The sequence below is a fragment of the Drosophila navojoa genome, chromosome X (genome assembly GCF_054131105.1).
Source record: "Drosophila navojoa isolate 15081-1374.11 chromosome X, UAZ_NAV_1.0, whole genome shotgun sequence".
Lineage (NCBI taxonomy): Eukaryota > Metazoa > Arthropoda > Insecta > Diptera > Drosophilidae > Drosophila > Drosophila navojoa.
The window spans coordinates 18,666,115-18,688,771 of record NC_142895.1 but is presented as its reverse complement, the minus strand read 5'-3'; the positions used below and the strand labels follow the sequence as shown (position 1 = coordinate 18,688,771).

Below are 22,657 nucleotides of genomic sequence, written 5' to 3'. Positions count from 1 at the left end.
TCTTACTTTTGCTGGTCTTAGCTTCAAAAAGTTTCCATTCGCAGCTTTAATTTTAAGACCAAAGCTCTGCATCAGCTTATGAATCGTTTCACTTAACCGTAGCTTTTTCCGTTAAAATTTCCCAATGTTGTCCCAAAGTCAATTTGCCCCGAGTTTCGTAAGGGGAACAATGACCGACTTGACCCCTTTTTCCCCTACAGCAGGAGAAAAAAACCCCAATATATCTGTGTGTCCGATAGGGCTGACTTCAGATTGAGAGAAAAACATTTCAGATAAGAATTGAATAGAGTTTCTTCTTCTTCTGCTGCTGGCCCGTCTACATTGATATGCCCAATGGGTCTGGGGGTATTATATATCAGAATAGTTCCTCTGGTATCACAAATGTTTTGCCGCTGCTCGCGATAAGCTAATCAGCTCGTTGAGTGTGTCTGACAACCTGATTGGCGGTCATTTTGGGGTCGTTGGGGCTGGGGAGACGCATTCAACTCGAGCATTGTGAGTGAAACCAAATTCATTTTACATGTATTTCACTTAAACAGCACAAAAGAATGAACAAAACAAAAAGGAAAACAGAAAGCAGAAAAAAAAAGAGAAACATTTACACATATGAATAGCTGGGAATACTTTGTGTCATTTAGCGTGGCGTAAAATTATTTTTGCCCCCATCGACGGGCAGCAGGGCGCCAGTGGTGAAGCTGGCCTTGGAGCTGGCCAGGAATGCGGCGGCCTCGGCCACCTCAAACACATCGCCGACACGGCCCATGGGATGGGAGTTGATGGCGCGCTCGAGCATCGTATTGTATGCCTCGTCCACAATGCCAATGCGACTGTGTATGTTGGTGACCACAAAGCCCGGATTCACCGAGTTCACACGGACGCCCTGCGGCGCCAGCTCCAGCGCGACGATTTTCGTGAATTGATCCAGTGCCGCCTTCGATATGCCGTAGGAGAGGGCGCCGGGAAAATGACGGATGCCGGCACAGCTGCTAATGTTGACCACAGCGCCTTTTGTCTTTATCAGATGCGGCAGAGCTGCCTTGGTGAGGACCACAACGGCGCGCAGATTTGTATTGAGCACCGCATCGAATTCGTCCATGTCCAGATCGATGAGCGGGCCGTTACCCAAAATGCCGGCATTATTCACCAGCACATCGATGCGTCCGTATTTGTCCAGCGTCTGTTGTATTATTGCATTCGCATCCTTGGTCACATCGGCCTCCACAGTGAGTGTCTGGACGCCTTTATATAGCTGCTGGACTGTCGCTTGGGTCGCCTCCAAATTTTTAACGTTGCGTCCGACCAGCGACAAATGTGCTCCCTCACGGGCCATTACCTGGGCGATGGCAGCACCAATGCCGCTGCTTGCCCCCGTCACAATCACCACCTTGTCGCTGAGGCTCATCTTGTTCGACTGTGGACGCCGTGCCCTGTGCGGCATGCATTTATGCTGCCGCTACCGTTCCCATTCCCATTTCCATTCCCATTCCATTCCATTCCCGCCTGTCTTGCCGGCTGATAAGATTAAGCGGACGGGCGAACGTGACGTAAATTGCGCTCGTGTGTAACCTGTTGAGGTGATGCACTCCCATTGCCATTCACTCACAGATTCTATTGCAGCTACAGCTAGAGAAAGAGAGAGCAACAGAGAGTGGTAGAGGCCAGGGGCTAGGGCATAGGGATAGGGGTACTAAGACCCTTCTGACCATGGCCCCATTTAGCAAGTCAAGCGACAAGTTTTTTAATTAAAACTTTTTGCGGCTTCTCCGATTTCAAAGATTTGTGAAATCATGTTCCCAGCTGTCGCCACTGCCTGCCCCCAGCTCTCCCCCGCTCAACCCGTTCCCCATTCAGTCTAAGCTGCACCTAAACAAGAGATAGCGAGAGTGAGTGAGTGAGAGAGAGAGAGGCCGGCCTCCTAAATGCCTGCTGTTTGCCGTCTATGTCTGTCTGCTGCCGGCTCACATTAACTTTAAGCGTTTCCGTTGTCAGATAATTAACATTTCCATTTAGCTAGCGCTGGTGGCTGCCTAGAATCGGCTCATATATCACCCGGAGCCGCCAAGAGCGTGCTCAAGCGCTAACGAAGGAAAAATATATGTATATAAAGACAGAGAGAGCCACAGAGTGACAGAGAGAGAGCGAAAGAGAACGAGAGAGAACTGATTGCGATAAGAACTGTTGCAAATTATCACAGCACTTCTTATGATAGTTGCTGCATGGGAGAGAGCGAGCAGGCGCAGGCGAGTGAGGCTTCTGTTGGCCCTACTCAAAATATTCCATTCGTTAACTACTTAAACTACCTGGCCCAACCAAGGCAAATGGCAACTGTTTTTATACTCGCCTCTTTTGGAGCATTTCATAAATTTTAATGAAGTCGCGCGGCTCCCGGCATCTGAGCTGCCCGAGTGACCCAGACACCTGTCGACTCACTCGGATAGAGCATGCGGGCTCGATGTGTCTGAATGTCTGCAGATCCGGTTGGTAGGCGTGTTTGCTATTCGTTTGCTTACACTTGGTGCATAGATATTCAATAGGAAAACAACAAATTTGTCATCCGTTCGTCTCTTGTAGTACAGAGACTACTTTATGATGCAGGTTTAATAAAGGGACAATTAAAGGTGTTACAGTCATTAGGCAGCAATTGTTCAAGTGATGCTTCAATCATTTCTCAAATATGCAAGCATGGCTCCGTTAGCAGGGAGTGACCGACTGGGAGATACCTAGGCCTTAATCATGCAACTGATGAGGATGTATGGATAGATGGCCGGATAGACGGATGGATAGATGGACGGATAGACGGATGGATAGACATACGGATAGATGGATGGATAGACGGACGGATAGACGGATGGATAGACGGACGGATGGATAGACGGACGGATGGATAGACGGACGGATAGACGGATGGATAGACGGACGGATAGATGGATGGATAGACGGACGGATAGACGGCCGGATAGACGGATGGATAGATGGACGCATAAACGGACGGATAGACATACGGATTGACGAACGGATAGACATACGGATAGACGGACGGATAGACGAACGAATAGACAACGGATAGACGGATGGATAGCCGACGGATATATAGATCGATAGATACATGGATATTTCCTATCATGCATATGTATCTGCTTTAAACTTTACTGTAAGAAGTCGATCGCGTCTCTGCCTGCTGCCTGTTGCAGACCTTGAAACATAATCAGCTTTCCACGCGAAAACCCCTTTCAATGAGTTCGTGCTAAAAACACATGCATCACATAATAGCAAAACATTTCTGCTTTATTAAAATATATTTTCCTTCAAATTTCAAAATCTTCTTAATTATATATTCTGCTGTAATTCCCATTGTATAAATAGCAAAACATTTCTTCATTATCAAGCCAAGAGAACGGAATTCCCATTCCCTGCAAATATGTTTTCCTTCAGCATTCAAATCGTCTTAATTATAAAATTTGTTATAGCTCTCATTGCAGAAGCCGTTGGCACCAACACCGTATTGCCTTCTCATCCATCATCCATCATTCATCATCCCCCAACCATCGGGGCACTCGAGTTGCATCAGTGTCTAACCGGGAGACAGGCGAACCGAAAGCAAACCAAAATCGTAAATTGAATTCATGAACTTGACGGTTTTGCTTTGTTCAGGCTTTATTATAATTATTCTTGTTGTTCTTGCAATTTCTTGGCTTGCTTCCAGGGAGGACTAATGTATGCGCAGCAGAACAGGAATTAATAAGTGGGTGCAATTAAGGAGTGTCAAGAACAAAGTTTCTAGATGCCGTTGCAGCACTCATTTTGTAATAAATTAAATTTTAATAACAGCAGAACAAACAAACGAAACACAGAAATATATACATACATATATATGAGTATATATAAAAAAAAAAAAAAAAAAAAAATGAAGCACACACAGAACTTAAGACTAACTAGAGCTAGCGGCTATATCGTAAAAAGCAATCTGTGAAAAGTTGATTGGAGGTAAATGGATTCATGAATATGGAAATTGAGCTACTTCAGTACGGCTTTGTTTTTCACGGGCAGAAATGAGGCCAACAGGCAGCCGGCTGAAAGGTGGCAGAAGAAGACGGAGAGGAGATATAAAAATAAAACATAAATAATAAATATTAAATAAAAGGACTAAAAGGGTGAAGCCCCTGAGCGAGCTACTTACTGAACATAAAGCAGCTGACCATGAGGAAGGGCGGCAGACAGCCGGTGGTCATCAGTGCCGGGAAGAAGATGTTGCCCAGCAACGAGCCCATGCGGCCGACCATCATGCTCAGCGAGACGATCATGGTGCTGTCAGGAGCAACACGCAGTCAGGTGAGATTTGTCGATTAGAGTGCGGTAATAGTTAGATGTGTGAGTGCGTCGACCTACCGGAGTGCCGTGGGAAACATGCTGAGCGAGGCGCTGATGAGTGATGTGCCCGATATACTGCCCATGGATACGAAAATGGAGGCCAGCGCCACGGTCGTTGTGGATGAACTCGACCAGTACATGCCCAGGGCGCAGGAGCCGGCGGCAAACAGACACATAACTATCAATCAAATCAGAGCGTAGCACAAAATTCAGGAGCGAGTCCTAGACAGAGTTTTGATTTGATTAATACTAACACATAATCCGCTTGACGCCCACCAGATTGACCAGGACACCGGCCAGTGTGTAGGAGACCAGGCCGGCGGAGGCCACAATCAAGTTGTTCGTGTAACTGGAGGCGCTCACATTCACCGTACACTCGGCCATGCCACCGCCCATGGCGGCTGCCTCCAGTTGCCTCTGCGTACGATTCACGCTGTACTCGACGATGCTGCAGATGCTGGTGCCGCCGGGCTGGGCCTGGCTGCTGGCCAGTTGCTCGTACTCCTTGATGGAGGCGAACAGCTGCGGCAGCCAAAGACGCATCGTGTTCTGCCTGCGAATATATGTATATATGTATATGTATTGCACGGGGATTACCTATGTGGCCAGCCGTGAACCCTTACCCCAGGAGCACACAAAAGTTGAGCAGGTAGACCAGAAGCGAGAGCCCCAGATAGGGCTTGACGAAGAGCGGACGCAGCTGGAGCAGACCCCGGTGCAGTGAACTTTTTGGCTTGCTGGCCAGCTCGACGTCCGCATCCTTGGGCAGCGCCTTATCCACGGCCGGCTTGCCACTCCCAGACGTCTGCTCCGGCTGTTGGGCATCGGACTTTGGCGACAGTTCATTGGCCAGTTCTTTGATCTGGGAGTTTCAGTAAAGAAACCAAGCTATGCAAATTAGTTTCCAATTTTCATTAATCTCTCACTCACTGGAAATGCGGAGCGCGGCTGACGTTTGTTCAGGGCATAGATGAACCTGAACGCCTCCAGCGCCTCCTTGTTGCGTCCGCGCGACATCAGAAACTTCGGGCTCTCCGGGAAGAAGGGAAAGAAAGCAAAGCTCAGGATGCTCGGCACTGCGCTAATGGCCACAAAAACCTGCCAGGCATGCACTGCAAGTGGAGACCAAAGAAAAGTTAGCCATTGTTGTTGAGCTCAATAAGCATTCGAAATATGTTTATAATCAAGCGCAATTATGTATGCAGAGCTGCCTGGGGCTGGGAATCGGTTGTATGCAGCCAGAGTCCTAGACCTAAACTAAACTCGGTTCGCGTCAAGCTGTTATTTATTCAACATGAACACGTCACCTAGTCAAAGTTGCCAACTTTAGCCCAAATGACTCTTAATTATATTTTAAGCTGTCAATGAGATCTCGACAGTTAATCGAATCACTTGTGGCAACTTCTTGGCCTGACTACGTTGCTAGACTTAGCTTATTATGTGGTGTGCATACTTGTTTATACCATTAGCTAAGTGTGTGAGTTAGTTGGCAGCTACTTAGTTAATTGGATCGAATAAATAATGTTTGCACTTGAAAATAATTTTGATTCTCTTTATGCGTGTACTTCAGATTTTAATGCTACTTGTACTTTAAATATCTTCCTGCCAGTTTATAGCATGTAATCTGATTAGCCATATTTATTTATAGCAACTTTTTAACAATTAATTAGTTTATAGTAAGTGTGAATCGAAAGATTATAAATGAATATAGCTACTTTATAGCAAGTGTAAATTGATCAACTATTAAACGTTAATCTATGGATATATACATAAACTTCATTTTAAGTGCAAATCGACTATAAAGCAAGTATAGTTATGTATTTTAGAGCAAGCCTAAGTCGATAAACTATAAGTCAATATAGCTATTCTATAGTGAGCAGAAGCCAGTAAACCATAAAGTAATATGACTATTTTATAGTAAGTATAAACCGATAAGCCATAAATTAATATAACTATTTTATAGCAAGTGTAAACTGACAAACCAAGAGTCAATATAAATATTTTATAGCAAGTGTAAGCCGATAAGTCATAAATTAATGTAATTACTTTATAGCAAGTGTAAACCAGTAAACCATAAATGAATATAACAATTTTATAGCAAGTATAAACTGATAAGCCATAGGTCAATGTAACTACTTTATAGCAAGTGTAAAGTGGCAAGCCAACAGTCAAAATAACTATTTTATAGCAAGTGTAAACTGACAAATCAAGAGTCAATATAACTATTTTATAGTAAGTGTAAACCAATCAACCATAAATGAATATAACAATTTTATAGCAAGTGTAAAGTGGCAAGCCAACAGTCAATATAACTATTTTATAGCAAGTGTAAAGTGGCAAGCCAACAGTCAATATAACTATTTTATAGCAAGTGTAAACTGACAAATCAAGAGTCAGTATAACTATTTTATAGCAAGTGTAAACCGATAAACCATAAATGAATATAACAATTTTATAGCAAGTGTAAATTGGCAAGCCAACAGTCAATACAACTATTTTGTAGCAAGTGTAAGCCGGTAAAGTGAAAGTGTAAAACGATAAGCCATATAACTACTTTTCGCAAGTGTAAATCCATAACCTATAAATGAATGTATCTATTTTACAGCAAGTATAAACCGATGGACTCTAAATTGGTCCAAGTTGTTTATAGCAAGTGTGAACCGATGAATATATCTAATGCAACTTAAACAAATCGTAAATTATTCTAGTTATCAGTGCCGTACTATTCGCACAGATAAAAGCAACTACTATCAGATAGCTAACTGAGCTGAGCAAACCGCGAAGGTCAGTGCGAAGGTCACTTACATGAGAGTCCCAGAATTTGTATGTCCCAGGTCTGGGGCAAGATGCCCATGGCCAGGCCGGGCAGACTGAGCGTGGCTAGGCTGAACATAATGCCAACCAGCATCATGATGCGCTGGCGATACTGCCGTCCATGCAGCTCCGTCAGATATGTCATCAGCACGGCAAACGGTCCGCTCATACTAGGTGTTTTGGGATGTACATCAACGTACATCATCGTACATATTATTGCGCCTATTTAGTTAGTTGGAACTTACGTGAAGCCGCCCAGATACTTAAAGATCATGAGCTGCACTACGTCCTGGCTAATGGCGCCGCCCAGCACACAAATCGTGTCTGCCAAATAACCGTAGACCAGCAGCTTCTTGCGTCCCTTCGTATCGGCTACATAGCCCCAGAGTATGGCCGACGATATCATGCCCGCATAGGTGACCGCGTTCAGTACACCCTTATCAATCAGGGTTAAATGCAGATCGCACTCGGCGCTCGGCAGTATATACGACATGGTAGACGTCTCATAGACCGTTCCCATCGCAGCGCCGACAGCCACCAGGAGCAGCAAGATGTTGAACAAGCCAAAGCCCGCCGCATCGATGGCCGTCTCAAAGTCCGCCGGCTGTTGAGGTGGCTTCCTGGGGGGAGGTGTGTCATCATCCTTCACTTCCTCTAGCCTGATCATCTTGTTTGTTCTAGTTGCTTTTGCTGCCACACACTCACTGGAGGCAGTTGCTCCGTCTGCTCTAGCGTTCTATTGTTGACTAAAACCTACTTACGCCGTATCTTGTATCTTAAATCAGTTCAAAAAAAAAAAAAACACATAAGCAAAAAAAATAAAGAGGTTGATAATCAGACAACGTTTATACCACTGCCGCCTACTGCCGCTTATCCATCAAATCCCCAATCCCCCTCGCCATTGGCCAATCATATGAGCGTAATCTAAACAAAGCTAAGATCACTCCCGCAGCGACTGTTCGCACGCACGGCCCGGCTAGCTGGGCGCAATGATCACGACAGTGTCGTAAATTGGATGACGACATGGTTTGCCTCTGGCGCCATTTTGATTGCAGGGGAGCTTCCATAACTGGCGCACCTGGTAACCGCCAACAGGCAGCAGCGGCAGCGCCAGCAGCGAAAGCTCAGCGCAAATAATCGCTCAGTGAACTAATTTGCTGTGATTACATGGCACAGGTTCCCACTTTCCCAGCGCACTAAAACCATTTGGGATTACTCATGGACATGGCATTACTGAATGGACGGACCACCATTCGTGCACTCCGTGCGCTCTTGTTTAATCAGCGCTGCACAGTGGTGTGAATCCTGCTATTATTGGCCGTCGCTCCCCGGAGACGCCAAGTAAGTTATGCAAGCCGGTGTCAAAGTGTCGCCAGCTCCAAAAGAACTTGCACACATTTTTTGGCAAATCATTTCTCCTGCCAGCTGTCGGCTCACAGCATCAACACACACACACACACACACAAACGAAACATGTATATGTATGTATACAAAAAAAAGGTGACTAAAGCAAGAAGCCATACGAGCAGTTAACGTCGGATAGAAAAACACAGCAAACAAAAATTGATATTCGCAAAAACTTTGCTTGAAATATGTCCGGAACGTAAAATGATGAAAGCTGAATGAAAGAGGCAAGAGAGGGAAAGGGGGAGCTGAAAACAGAAAACAACCAAAAATTGAAGACATTTTCTCAAAAGCTTTCTTATGCAACTGCTTGACATGTGTCCAACGTGAGACCCGTTGAGGCAAGCTCCGAATGCGAGTAACGTGTGAAAAGCGAAGAAAAACAAAAATGAAAATAATACAAATGGAATGCTCAACGCTTTCGCTCTGAAATATGCTTTGAGTTGATTATATTGTTGTAGTAGGTGTCTAAGAATTTGATTCGCTTGCGACAGCGCCCGCTTGCATTGTAGCCGGAAGTGCCGGAGGAGCAGACTCCTGAATAATTGAATAAGCCAGCCAGGGCCGAGATGTCGCATTATCTTAGACTATTTAAGACAGCCGCTGGGATCACAGTCAGTCTCATTCCGCCATCACTGGATTTCGGTTATCTAGTCAGCTAGTAATTGTAATAATTTCAAGCGCTCTCATTTCTAGGCTCCCCAAAGTGCCTGGGATTAGCGATGGAGCTGCATAAGCCGCTTGCCCAGCCACAAATGCTGCACAGTGGCACTAAGAGGCATTACATTTTTATTTTGTTGTATCTATTTAATAAGGCTGACACTTGAATCACTTAATGGGATGGCGAAAGTATCTACATAGATGTATATACTTGTATTTTTTAAATATATATACATATATATGTGTATATATGTGTGCGTATATATACATAGATATCCAAATTCCGTACACTTGACAAAAATGTTGGCTAGTGTTGCAGCTGGAATTTCGTACATTTCATTGAGAAGCCAATCGATATGCTGAAAAGTGACTCCATGGGGGTTTCTCGACTGCCCAATACCCGGCCTAGCGTACATAAGTAAACTCGTTAGACTGGACGAACCTATTTGAAAAAATGCTGATTTAGTTATACATTTACTTTAAGTAGTAATCAAGTAGACAAATACTAGTAGAAACTCAACTCAGCGTCTTAGTAATCCTATCAGAGTTTATCGTTCCAAGGAATATAATAATTTACTCTACAATAATCTATTTTCTAAAAAAAATAGTAACAGGGTCTTAGAATATTTAGCTGTGATGTCGAAATCTTGGTATAGGTAAGCTTATAGGGTTATGCCTATCGTTCTTCCTCAGTCTCTCTCTTAGAGATACTCTGTCTCTCTCTTAGAGATACTCTGTCTCTCTCTTAGAGATACTCTGTCTCTCTCTTAGAGATACTCTGTCTCTCTCTCTCTTTTCCTTATTTTGTAATTGTAATTGAGTATTATGCTATTGAAAAGATGTTGCTATGTACACAGTCTGTTTACTTTCTCTCCTTCTCTCTCTCTCACTGTCTCACTCTCACTCTCTTTCTCTCACTGCCCCAATGGTGCTCTTCCTCTAGATTATTCTTTGCTCTGGCAACTTTTGGTAGAGTATATTGCAGTCCTTGCTACAGTTCACTTCCGCCCTCCCTCTCTCACTCCTTCGCACTTTCGCTCTTAAAGCTGAAGCTTGTTTGGGTAGAGTATTAGGCAGAGTCTGATACCCTATTGGCATACAGTTCGCACACTCCCTCTTTCTCTCCCTCTCTCGCTCTCTTTGAAGCCTTCTTGAATGTGATATGGTAGAGTATCATGTAGTGCTTCACACCCGCTCCCCATCCCATTCATTCAATTTATTCTGTTTTAGTTGTCGCTGCTGTTAGCTAGCGTTGCCTCGATGCCTCGCGCCTGCCTGGGCAATAAAAGATATGACGTCGCCGAATGTTAGCTGAAATTTTTCCACGCTTCAAATTTGTTAAATTTCATCAACGTCAACATCAGCAGAAATCTAGCGCCCGCCTGTTATCAAAGTCAAACAAAACAAGCGACGAGCGTGGCGTAGGCCAAAAGTAAAATGAATACAAATATATATACATATATATATATATCTATATATAGTAGTTATATAGCAATATATAGAAATACATATACATATATATTGTGTACATAGATGACGGCTTCTGCGAAAGTTTAGCAAGCTGCTCGCTGTACGCTGGGTTCGCGGGCAAGGGGAAACGGGAAAAGGGGAAAGGGGTTGCGTTGCTCGTGCTAAAAGGCGTGGAATGCGCGGTTGGGCGCGTCTTCCAAGGCGTTGGCCAGTTAACGGCTTTGGCATTTTGGACAGCATCACAACTTGGCAACAAATTGGACTTTTGTTTGTGTTTGCTAAAAGGCTTAATTTGTTGTGCGTCGGGTGGTTGGCTGGCTGGCTGGCTGGGAGGTGGGTGGGTGGTTGCTAAAGCATTATGAGAGCTAAGCCCACTATCTGCTGCGACTTTCATGCATACCTAAACCAAACATAGCAAGCTTGTGCCATCTTCAAATGCAAACCAGGCTAAAGTGCTTCAAATAACTTGACGCCACCACGGGCAGCTAAATATGCTTGCGGTATGCGTGTGTGTGTGTGTGTGTGTGTGTGTGTTTGCGTGTGTGTGGCAAAGTGTGTAGTGCTCGCCTAAATCAAGCTTAAACAATTTCAACTATTTGAATTACCGAGCAGGCACTCTAATGTGCCACAAACGCACACACACACACACACACACACCCATACACAAACACACACACACTCTCACTCACACTCATACCCATTGTCAGTGGGTTTTAGCGGCTGGTGAAGCCTGATGACTCGCACATGGCACTCAGCTAACGACGTGCCAAAGTAAATGTCAAACTAATGCCAACAACCGAAGTGCCACCGCAATGCGGGATGCAAGCTGGAGGTGGAGGTGGAGGTGGAGCTGGTGCGGAAGTCAGCGCAGGACCAAAAGCCAGGTGACTGCCTGCTGCAGCAGGCAGGACGCAGGCAGGCAGGCAGGCAGGCAGCAGGCAGCAGGATGCAGGATGCGGGCTGCTATTCAACCGTCAACGGCCAAGCGCCAACTCAATAATGTAATGTCCCCTCATTGACATTTTAGGTTGATTTATGCAGTGGAGCTGGCCTGCGTTTTGTGTGGTTGGGTGGCTTGGGCGGCTGCTCTATATTGATGGCTACAGCGGCAGCAGGTCGGCACGGAAACCGCAAAGTTTTACGCCATTTATTGCATTTAACGCTGACTGCTCAGCGGGTCTGTCTCTTCTACCTGCAAAACAGCAAAAAAAAAAAAAAAAAGAATTAAACTACAGGCACAGAAGCAACACTTATAAAAAAGGCGTCTGACTAAAGTGGGGGCCACTCCACAGTACGGCATCTCATTTGGAGAGGTTGAGCGTGCGAGCGGGCACTGCTTATTAGATTAAAGTCGTAGTTGGATTGGCAGATCGGTGCAGGGCATGGAACGTGATCGAGCTGTAAACTGCTATGAAATTGTTGGCCACATATAGTGCGCGTGCAGCTCAGTTATTCAATCAATCAATCTGGCAGTCAATCAAGCCATTAATCAAGCCGACCCAATGCGGCACCGGCGGCCACACGCTGCGGAATATATACTTACATACATACACACATGTATATGGCTGCACTGACTAAACAACAGTGATGGCAGTCAATATATTGACTCGCATATCAATTAATTTCACGTGCTATCGATAATCATGGCTATCGATAAGTGGCAGCACGACATATGGCGCGCCAATATTTGATTTGAATTTATTTATCGATGCTGTTTATGCGACTGTCATGCAGCAAAACAAATAGCAAAACAAAAACAATATTAATAAAATAAAACAAGCAATACTGCCAGAGTGGAGAGTGCCTGACTAGAAAATACCCTATATATGCATATTTATTTAAAAGCTCTTCTGTTTGTTGTGTGCATGCATACGTATACAGAACACCCACACACACACGCTCACGCTCAATCATGTAAACCCACACACACACACACATACATTATAACAAATGTGGAAGGTTCTTTGAGCAGAGCACTATGAGAGTCCTCGAGTAGACAATGAGCCGTTCCATCACAACGGGCAACATCGTGAAAGCCATGCCATGGCATCAGATGGAAGCTTAGAATCTAATAAGCTCCTTTGCGACAACAGTTATGGCAGAGCTTCGCCGAATTGTATGGAGCAGAAGGCGAACTGAGCCGGTCTAATGCAGTACAAAGCGTGTGCGTAGCATTGCAGCTCCATTGCCCGTGATGATGTCAAGCATCAAACACTTCCTCCAAATAGAGCCAGACTCGAGATTGTTGCATACAAATTACTTATGAAGTAATTTTAGACAAGTAATGATATTTCTATATATGGGCAATACGGCAGGCTGATAGGCCATTTATTGATCACATAAATAATAAATATTAAATAATAGATAATAAAAATTAAATAATAAATAATAAATAATAAATAATAAATAATAAATAATAAATAATAAATAATAAATAATAAATAAAAATAATAAATAATAAATAATAAATAATAAATAATAAATAATAAATAATAAATAATAAATAATAAATAATAAATAATAAATAATAAATAATAAATAATAAATAATAAATAATAAATAATAAATAATAAATAATAAATAATAAATAATAAATAATAAATAATAAATAATAATTAATAAATAATAAATAATGAATAATAAATAGTAAATGTAAATTATCTTCAAATTGATTCCCGTCTTGTCAGTTTCCCTTAAATAAACAGTGCACCTCAGACGGACTTCTATTCAAAGAGACAGGAGGACAGACAGACGACTAGTAGTAGTAGTCATGGTAGTTCGATCAATGCAGCTCTGTCTATAGCTCTGTATAAGCAGCTTTGCTTTGTTCCTCTGTTACAGGGCTTCCCCAATACCACAAAAGCTTCCAACTGCTTTGATTTTCCTCCTCACAATGCCTCTATTCAGAAAGTGCGCATATGGGGAGAGTGGAAGTGGGAGTGGTGAGTACTATATAGTTATATTAGGTTGATTTCGTCACCGACCACTTCTCCTCGAGGCCGTTGCATGCCGCTTAGGCAAGCGCATTATACCCAGCTTAACCACTGGGCGCAGGGTATGCACAATAAATCGAAACGAAAAACAAATGCTCACATAAACCAAATAACGTTAATGCGCAAAAGCATTCCATTAATTTTGGCGCAATATGCCGGGGCTTAAATAATTACAATAGATCAAAAGTTATATGATAAATTTTGTGGGCGTTAATTCAAAGCAATTTTTCAACTCACGGACCGCTGACTGTGCCCGGTCCTGCTCCGCTCCGAGTGCTGAGCTGTTCAATTGCCAGAGAATGTCGGACACTTTATCTTCAAGGCACAAATAGTTTTCATCGCAACATGTGCGTACAGTGGCCACCAGCTACGACGAACGGCCAGCCATTTGCATGTAAATGCATTTAAATAACTTACAAACTCATTTAAATTTATTGACCAGCTCAGACAACTCCAAAGCCCGGTCCAACTCCCATCCAACTCCAAGCCATTATTCCGTTGCAGCTGCAGTTGCCAAAACTGTGGCCAAAATTTGTTGGATTACGTTTTTGGGAAGGAACGTAACAAAATTTCGTTGACATGGATTTGGTAAAACCGGATTACAATTTAACTTCTGGTCAACTAACATGAACTTTGACCGTGGCAACAGTAAACTGGCCTTATATAGTTGAGTAATTACACTGCCTTAAGGTTTGACAAATGAATTGCTTTCGCAACAGCTTTGTGCCACTGTCTGTGTGTGTGTGTTCGAGTGTTATTGTGTGTGTGTGTGTGTGTGTGTGTGTTTGTGTGAGTGTATATTTTGTATTTGTATGCATTATCCTTGGAGTAGCAAGCCAGTTCGTTCCGGCCATTGCCACCTTGGACTTTCGTTTAATTTTCAAAGTGTGTGTGTGCTTGTGTGTGTGTGTGTGTGTGTGTGTGCTCGGACGCTGTCATCGCTGTTGCTTTTGTTATTGTTGCTCTGCTCGTAACTTTACGCTTAAAGAAGCTTAGGAAATTTGCGCGAAAGCGTTTCATACGAACACATGCACACACACACACATACACATACATCCCAAAGGACCAAAGGGCCATCCACATACATATACATATGCATATACATATACATATACGTAGGGCTGCCGCTGCTGCTGTAACTCTTTTGGCCGTTGCCCGTTTTTTCGCCCGGCAAGTAACGGGGTAATAGCGGGTAATGCTCGCTTTAAGTTGAATACGGAGAGGCATCGCAGCGCTGCGCTGCACAGTTCCGGCCCAGGAACGCAATTTGCACGCATAAACAACAGCAACAACAGCAGCGAGACGGAGCGAGACAGACAGAGAGAGGAGCTCAGTGAGAGAGAGTGAGAGAGAGAGCGTTAGAGTGGTTGGCGTGGGGGGGTTTAGGTGGCTGCATGCCTGCAGGCTCAACCGCAGAGCTTAGCCATGACACATGCTAAATCCTTTGTGCCTCTAATTTGTTATTGTATTTGCGTGCCAAAGCTTTCTCTCAACGTGTGTGCCTGTCTGTGCGTGCGTGTGCGAGTATGTGTGTGTGCGAGTGTGTGTGTGTGTGTGCGTGTGCAGCATACTCAAATTTGAATGCTGTTGTTGTCGTATGTCCAACCGCACGCGGCTGCCAGTGAATGCTGCGCTGGTCACCCATCCAAAACAAGAAATTGTGCACGAGTTTTGTTGTTGTTTTTTTCCTGCTCTTGCTTTTGCTTCTTTTTTTTTTTGCTGCTCTTCTTTAGAGGGCGCCAAAACACAAAATGCTACAGCAACAACAATAACAAACAACAAACAGTAACGAAAACAAAAACCATGCAAACTGCCAGCAACAAAACAACAATTGCTTAAACACACACGCACACACACTCAGACACACATACACAGACACAGGGCCACCCACACACACCGCACATGCCACACGCAACATTTACATTTACACATGCAAGTGCAAATATATGTATATACATATGTATGCGTACATGTGTGTGACGACGACAGTACGACTCAGCAGCACTGGGCACAGGCGACAAGTGATGGCAGCTCCCTGCAGGCGCTTGAAACAAAAAATAATAAAGAAAGTAATATAAATAATAAAAATAAAAATAATAATAAAAGTAGGACAAAGTATGCAACAATCGTGAATTTCGCTTTAAACACTGTGACACACTCAACATAATTACAATCAGCTCTCTCTGCCAGTCTCTCTCTCCCTCTCTCTCTCTCTCTCTCTCTCTCTCTCTCTCTTCCTCTCGCTGCGGCTATCTCCCTAAGCAACGCATCAATTTGGCTAAAAGGCAGCTCATATGTTAAGCAACTTTTCAAATATATATACATACATACATACATATGTACATACATAGAGCATATATCTAGATATAGCTAGCTATAGCGCTATCAAAAAGGCATCAAATTTATATTAAGATTCAATCAGCTACAATTTCAGCACTCTCTCTTTCTCTCTCTCTCTCTCTCTCTCTCTCTATGGAGTGTTTATCTATAATGAAAATTAAATTAAATATGGGACAAAGTTGGGGTTCGGCTTGGTTGTTTGCCCCGTTGTTTACTGCACTGTGTAAATGAGTTAATAATTTTATAACATTTATTTTTAGTTTATTTCAATTTCTGTTTTTTTTTGACTGTTTTTTCGCTTGCTCGTTTTTTTTGGCTGCGTCGCCTGCTCGCTGCGGCTGCATGTTAATCAGCTCATCTCTAATGGAACAGTTTGTTTTTGGCGTGGGTCTCGGCAACGGCGGCGTCGCGTCGCTCTGCGCTTGGCTAACTTTTTGCAGCAGCAGCAGCAAGTCCAGGCGTGGCGTGGCGAGGCGAGGCGAGGCGAGGCGAGGCGAGGCGAGGCAATGGCGGCCGCAGCCGCAGAAGCAGCCGCAGTCGTTAACCGCCCACGCACATTTGCAGCGCTCAGCTTCATTAGATGCGCAAATGAACAGGAGCATTCACACACACACACACACACACACACACGCGCGTGTGTGTGTGTGTAGGTTGTGTGTGTGTGAACTTTAACAGCTGGCAGCAGTTGTGCTAACGGCTGCTCTGCTCCTGCGTTGCCATCAATGCCAACAACAACAATGTTGCTGAAACACACACACGAACATATATATATATACATATATATACATGTACATATGTATATATATATATATCCATGGCCATCGTAGCTTCTCTGTTTGGCTGACAGCATTTGGTGTTTGGTGGTTTCAACGCTTTTGTTTTTGTTGCAGCTGCAACAACTGCAACAGCAGCAGAGAGTCCAGCGCACGTAGGAACTGGACGCAGCTCAGCGATGCTTAGCCAGCAGCCACAACAAGGAGCAGCCAAATCGTGTAGCACCCACTGTGTGGATGTGGATGTGGATGCGGATGCAGTCGTGGATGTGGATGTGAATGGGGAATAGAGAATGAGGCACAGCGCATAGGGTGGAGCGAATGGGGAATGGCAGCGGCCACAGCTCATAGGCTTAAAAACAACTTTGCACCATTTCGCTATCGGGTAATATGGTAGCAGTTTTGTGGCATTCTCTAACCGGCTTACCCCGCCCAGCACCGTTTCAGCTTTTAATCTTGAAAACAAGTGCATTGATGCTTACGCTGATGCGTTGCACAGCTGATTTGTTGCCCGTTGCAGCTTCTAATTGGCCCGTGGGCCAACAAATACATTTCTTTTGCTCAACAGTGTAATGCGTGCGTTGCATTCGAATCGATTGAATTCGCTAAACATCTTCAGTAACTTAAATATATGGGGTTTTTATATTATATACATATTTATTCTTGAATATCTACATTCATATTTTTAATATTGCATTTTTTATATTATTCAGTTATTCTTGAATACCTCTATCCATATCTTAAATATTCGATTTTTCATTATTCAAGTATTCAAGTCCGTATACTCATCTAATTTTAAACTTACCTTCATGATCTTGTTCAGCTGCGCCAACGCTGCCATCGTACTCATCAAAGCGTACCGCCCACATTTCTGGGGCTTCTTCAGCCCGACCAGATTCAGGTCGATGTTGGTTGCGGCCTCATTAGTGATTTGGCCAAAAAAGGGATATATATTCTTTGTGTGGAATAGGCTAACAACGGCTAACGCAGACAAGCCAAAAAAAAACTTGGAAGCTTTAACAAAAAATGCGCCAAGTATTCAAAATGGATGAGATTTACGGTCTAATTGGGAACCCTGAGTCTCAGGCTAGGGCGACAAGAAAAGTGATGAAAATAGAAAATCAAGTATACGCATTTCGTGGAAATTCAACATTTTCAATACTTTTGGAGCACACCTCGTATATAATGCAATTTAAATTGCATATTGAAAGTTTATCTCAGAGTTTACATATATTCAATTTGGAATAGTTGTTCGAGAAAGTACCTTGCAACCTAGTATTTACATATACTATATACATACATATGTACATATATACATACATATAAGCATTTAAATATCTTTGTATACATATATGTGTATGCATATGTATTTCAGAGTTGTGTAAACTTGGACACCTTCCGTTATAATTTCATAATTTAATGTCTGTGCGCACAAATGAACTCTCAGCATGCTGTCTTTCACAAAGAAATTTTGCAGAATGACAATTTCTAGTCTTCTCTTCGCCTTCATTTTAGTCTTCGCCCAATGACAAACATAATGAAGCTGTCCGAATGCGCTCTCATTGGTCATCTCTCTCCCACACAGCAGCGCGAGCAGCATGGGACTATGTTCAGCAACAGTCACTGTTAAAAGACACTCAATCGTGAGCAACAGCTACAGCTCACTCTCTTTAGTTTTCTCTCTCTCTCTCTCTTCGTCTTGGAGTGAGCAGCGTGCATGTAAGACGCAAGCTCAATCGGATAACATTTTTACAACAGTGCAATGCAAGCACTCAGACTCACACTAATACTAATGCAGCAGTATGAGGTAATCGCGACAAAGTTTAACAGAATTGGCAAACAGAGAACAGACTCTGCTATTGACTTCACTAAATTATTGAATAGAAAATAATACACATATATCGCATTATATATATAAAAATACATACAAAATATATATACATATATACATATATATATATACATATACATACATATGCAACAACCTGTCTTACATGTTAAATTGGTGGCAAAAAGAAAATAAAAAACAAGTTTTGTGTAAACATTCTCATAACATAAGGTGAATCTTGCATAAAAACAATCAGACGAAGGGTACATACATACATACATACATACATATATACAATATATAAATATATATTGTATAAATACCTAACATGTCAACTCTTACGTCATTAGACTCGATTTTGATCTCTTCTTTGGTAATGTTTTGTTTATCCTGTGATGCGAATGAATCGTCCTTCGTATTGGTGAAAATATTTGCAATTTATTTCAATAAAATTTTAAATGATTCAACATATTGTCAAACTTGGGATCTTAAATCGACATGTGAAATGCTGGGATTCCGTTTGTTTCATACATATGTACATGTATGTGCCGCACGGTATGTGGCATGCGGCATGTGGCGGTACGTGGTATGCAGTGTATGTGTGTGTCTCTCTCTCTCTCTCTCTGTGTGTGTGCGTGCATATATATGTATGGGTATGCAAGTCTGTGTGACAAGGCGGAAACGTTTTGCTTGCTTTAAAATTGAAATTTGACGCTTGCTAAATCTTTTATTTTTTACAGATTTAGATTTAGATTTAGATTTTTTTTTTTATTATACATATATACATATAATATAATTGTTTTTATTTTTTTTCACAATAAAATATTTGATTTGTTATGGTAATTGCATTTGGAGCTGTGCAATTTTAGCTAAATTGTCTTTTTTTCGGATACCAGACCTCGAATCGAATCGCATATGTGTGCATGCATACATACATATGCACGTGTGCATGTACATATATTTGAAATTCGCGCACAATGCACAATGCAATCAATGTGCACAAAGGTGCACACGGGGGGTCGCTGCTCAAAGCTCATAGGCGTAAGCGTAGGCGTGTCCGGGCGCTCAGTGCATTGGTTTTTCAATAAAATTACATTCCATCTGGAAAATGTAGCTTAAACATTTGTGCGTCGCATTGCGCAATTCCCTCTGTTTGCTTTGACCTTTCGGAATTTGTCATACGTTGCGAAATATCTATATGAATACTAAACCAAACCAACAACTGCAGTGAACCACTTTGCTGGCGGGTGGGTTTGCTTACCTTAAAGCAAAGGGATCAAAGAAAAAACAGCAACAAATATGAAATGCTTTTGTGTCAAATATGTATTTATCTGGCAATGCATTGCATAAATGGCAAAGTTTGTCTTCGTTTGACTAATTCTCACTTTGATTGCTTTCTGTGGCCCGTCGAGCTATTTCAATATTTTTATAACATTTCAAAAATTCATTCGAGTTACTTTTGTGGCAGTAATCAACATGTAGTGGGTTACAGCATTCCTAAATTATTTTTTCTGATTTTAGTCTTATGGAAACTGTAAAAGTTTCTACAAATTTAAATTGATAAATTGTAAAATTAATGCCTTCTCTATACATACTGAATTTCGGTCATCACTCAGAAGGGTCAGGCAGATTGTTTTCGCATATATTTCGGCAAGACCAATCACCCGTATAGCAGAGTGAACTAGAGGAAGCACCATTCAGAGGCTTAACATGGAGCTGGCTGAAGGACGAGCTGTCAGGTTTAAGGCTGGCACGAGTACGAACACAACAGTGTTCTTTAGTGGCAATAGACTTGATTTCGTTCACAATGGGATGAATACAAAGGGGTGAGGATAAATGAAATATGAGACATCCAAAAATGCAGCATACCTGAATCTGCAATGCACTCCACATGCATTTACGTACAGTCCAATGGGATATACACCTGGACAGAATCATTCCCTGAAGAATAAAAGACTACCAAGTTCTAGATGCCTATGAAGCGAATTGTGACTGTCCAAATTATGCAAACTTTTAAAACAAGAAGACGAAATGTATCATAATATCGAATAATATAGATATAGATATAGATATAGATATAGATATAGATATAGATATAGATATAGATATAGATATAGATATAGATATAGATATAGATATAGATATAGATATAGATATAGATATAGATATAGATATAGATATAGACTATAGATATAGATATAGATATAGATATAGATATAGATATAGATATAGATATAGATATAGATATAGATATAGATATAGATATAGATATAGATATAGATATAGACTATAGATATAGATATAGAGATATAGATATAGATATAGATATAGATATAGATATAGATATAGATATAGATATAGATAGATATAGATATAGATATAGATATAGATATAGATATAGATATAGATATAGATATAGATATAGATATAGATATAGATATAGATATAGATATAGATATAGATATAGATATAGATATAGATATAGATATAGATATAGATATAGATATAGATACAGATATACATAGATCAGTTCACTTTCGATTCTCTCGATGCTCTATAAAAATCGATACAGTACGAAAGTATTTATTTTATCTGTAGACCCATTATTCTTTCTTTTGTAAATAAATTTACAGTTATTTTAATTCCGTACAACAGAACTGAAAATATTCTTTCAATTCAACTATTTTCATGTAGATAAAATCCGTTACGGCCCGACGCAAATCACATTTACTGCACACATTTACGGGAGTTTTTTTTTTTTTTCATTTTTTTTTTTTTTTATGCTCAACGTGTTCCGTGTTTACATTACAAATTTTAAGGTAATATTGTAAAAAGCCAGAAGCAGAAGAAATAGAATATGCGTGTAAATAGCATTCAACGCCCATGTATGTGCGTATTTGTGTGTGTGTGTGTGTGTGTGTGTGTGTGTGTGTGTGTGTGTGTGTGTGTGTGTGTGTGTGTGTGTGTGCTGTTGTTGTTGGCAATTGCATATGCTCCATGCTGGTCAAGTTCAACATTCAATTAGAATACATTACAGGCTCGGTGACATGGGCAACAAGGCGCTCGGCCCCAAGCCCGTAAACACAAATCCCAACATCGAAACCGAAACGGAAACTGAAACTAAAATTCGTGTGTCTGCCCTTGGCACATGACCTGCTCGTCTGTTGCAGGGGGTGTGTGTGGGGGGTGGATTTTTTGGTGCTGCCTGTTGGATGTTGCTAAAAGATTGGCCACTGAACCTACTGTAGTCCGTACGTCCGCCTGTTCGTCTGCCTGTCTGTCTGTCTGTCGGCCCACCAATTCTGGGGCGTCTGGAAAAGTTTCGGGTCCGGCCAAAATGTCCAAATAGTTTTATATTCATATGCATATTTGACCAACGTCATGCGAACGAGTGAGCAATCGCTGGATGTTGAATATCGTTCGCAAGTCGCCAGAAGAGTGAGTGAGAGAGAAAGAGACTGAGACGGAGCGTGGAAAGGATTCACTTGTTTAAAGAGCCTGCCTGCAATGTGGCCAGCTACCTCCTATGGACTTCCATTTGGCTTTTCATTTGCTATTAGCCGGGCACTTTGTTTGTATGCCCCCATTTTACGGGTCCTCCCCTGAGCCGTTGGCGCCCACTCCACTTGCCGGTCCCGGCTGCCGCTCATGAAGCTTATGTACATTTTTATGGCCTATGGATATGGCGGAGTGAAGGGTCTGCTGGGGTTTTTATGACTTTGTTATGAAGTTTGTTAGGTGTAAATTTGATATGGCAAGCGGCTGTATCGCCTCCATATCAGCATCAACTCGCTCGCTTGTAGTTTTTTCTTCTGGTGGGGCTTTCTGTGTGGCACGCGCCAACTAAGATGGCCGAGATGGCCCCACCATCTGCACCCTCACACAGTCAAGCTAGCACGTTACTGGCCTGCACTTAATTGCCAAGTTGTTTGGCAATATAATTTATGGGCTGTGCCACATGACATGCGATTCTGTTATGAAATGGGAAACGTTTGCGCGAAATTGAA

At 42.2% G+C, this 22,657-nt stretch overlaps 2 protein-coding genes across 2 annotated transcripts; both read right to left on the bottom strand.

Annotated features, from left to right (window-relative positions):
• Positions 1-500: 500 nt before the first annotated feature.
• Positions 501-1,432, bottom strand: LOC108657446 (uncharacterized). The gene has a single exon (XM_018110055.3). It carries the CDS (start codon positions 1,400-1,402, stop codon positions 635-637), a length of 768 nt encoding a protein of 255 aa, XP_017965544.1. The 5' UTR covers positions 1,403-1,432; the 3' UTR covers positions 501-634.
• Positions 1,433-3,782: 2,350 nt separating this feature from the next.
• Positions 3,783-7,955, bottom strand: LOC108657442 (uncharacterized). The gene is made up of 8 exons (XM_018110052.3): positions 7,428-7,955; positions 7,174-7,352; positions 5,299-5,480; positions 4,992-5,230; positions 4,623-4,921; positions 4,387-4,546; positions 4,178-4,305; positions 3,783-4,070 (listed from the first exon to the last, which is right to left on the bottom strand). The coding sequence occupies exons 1-8, from the start codon at positions 7,847-7,849 to the stop codon at positions 4,015-4,017; spliced, it is 1,665 nt and encodes a 554-aa protein (XP_017965541.1). The 5' UTR covers positions 7,850-7,955; the 3' UTR covers positions 3,783-4,014.
• Between the last annotated feature and the right edge of the window lie 14,702 nt (positions 7,956-22,657).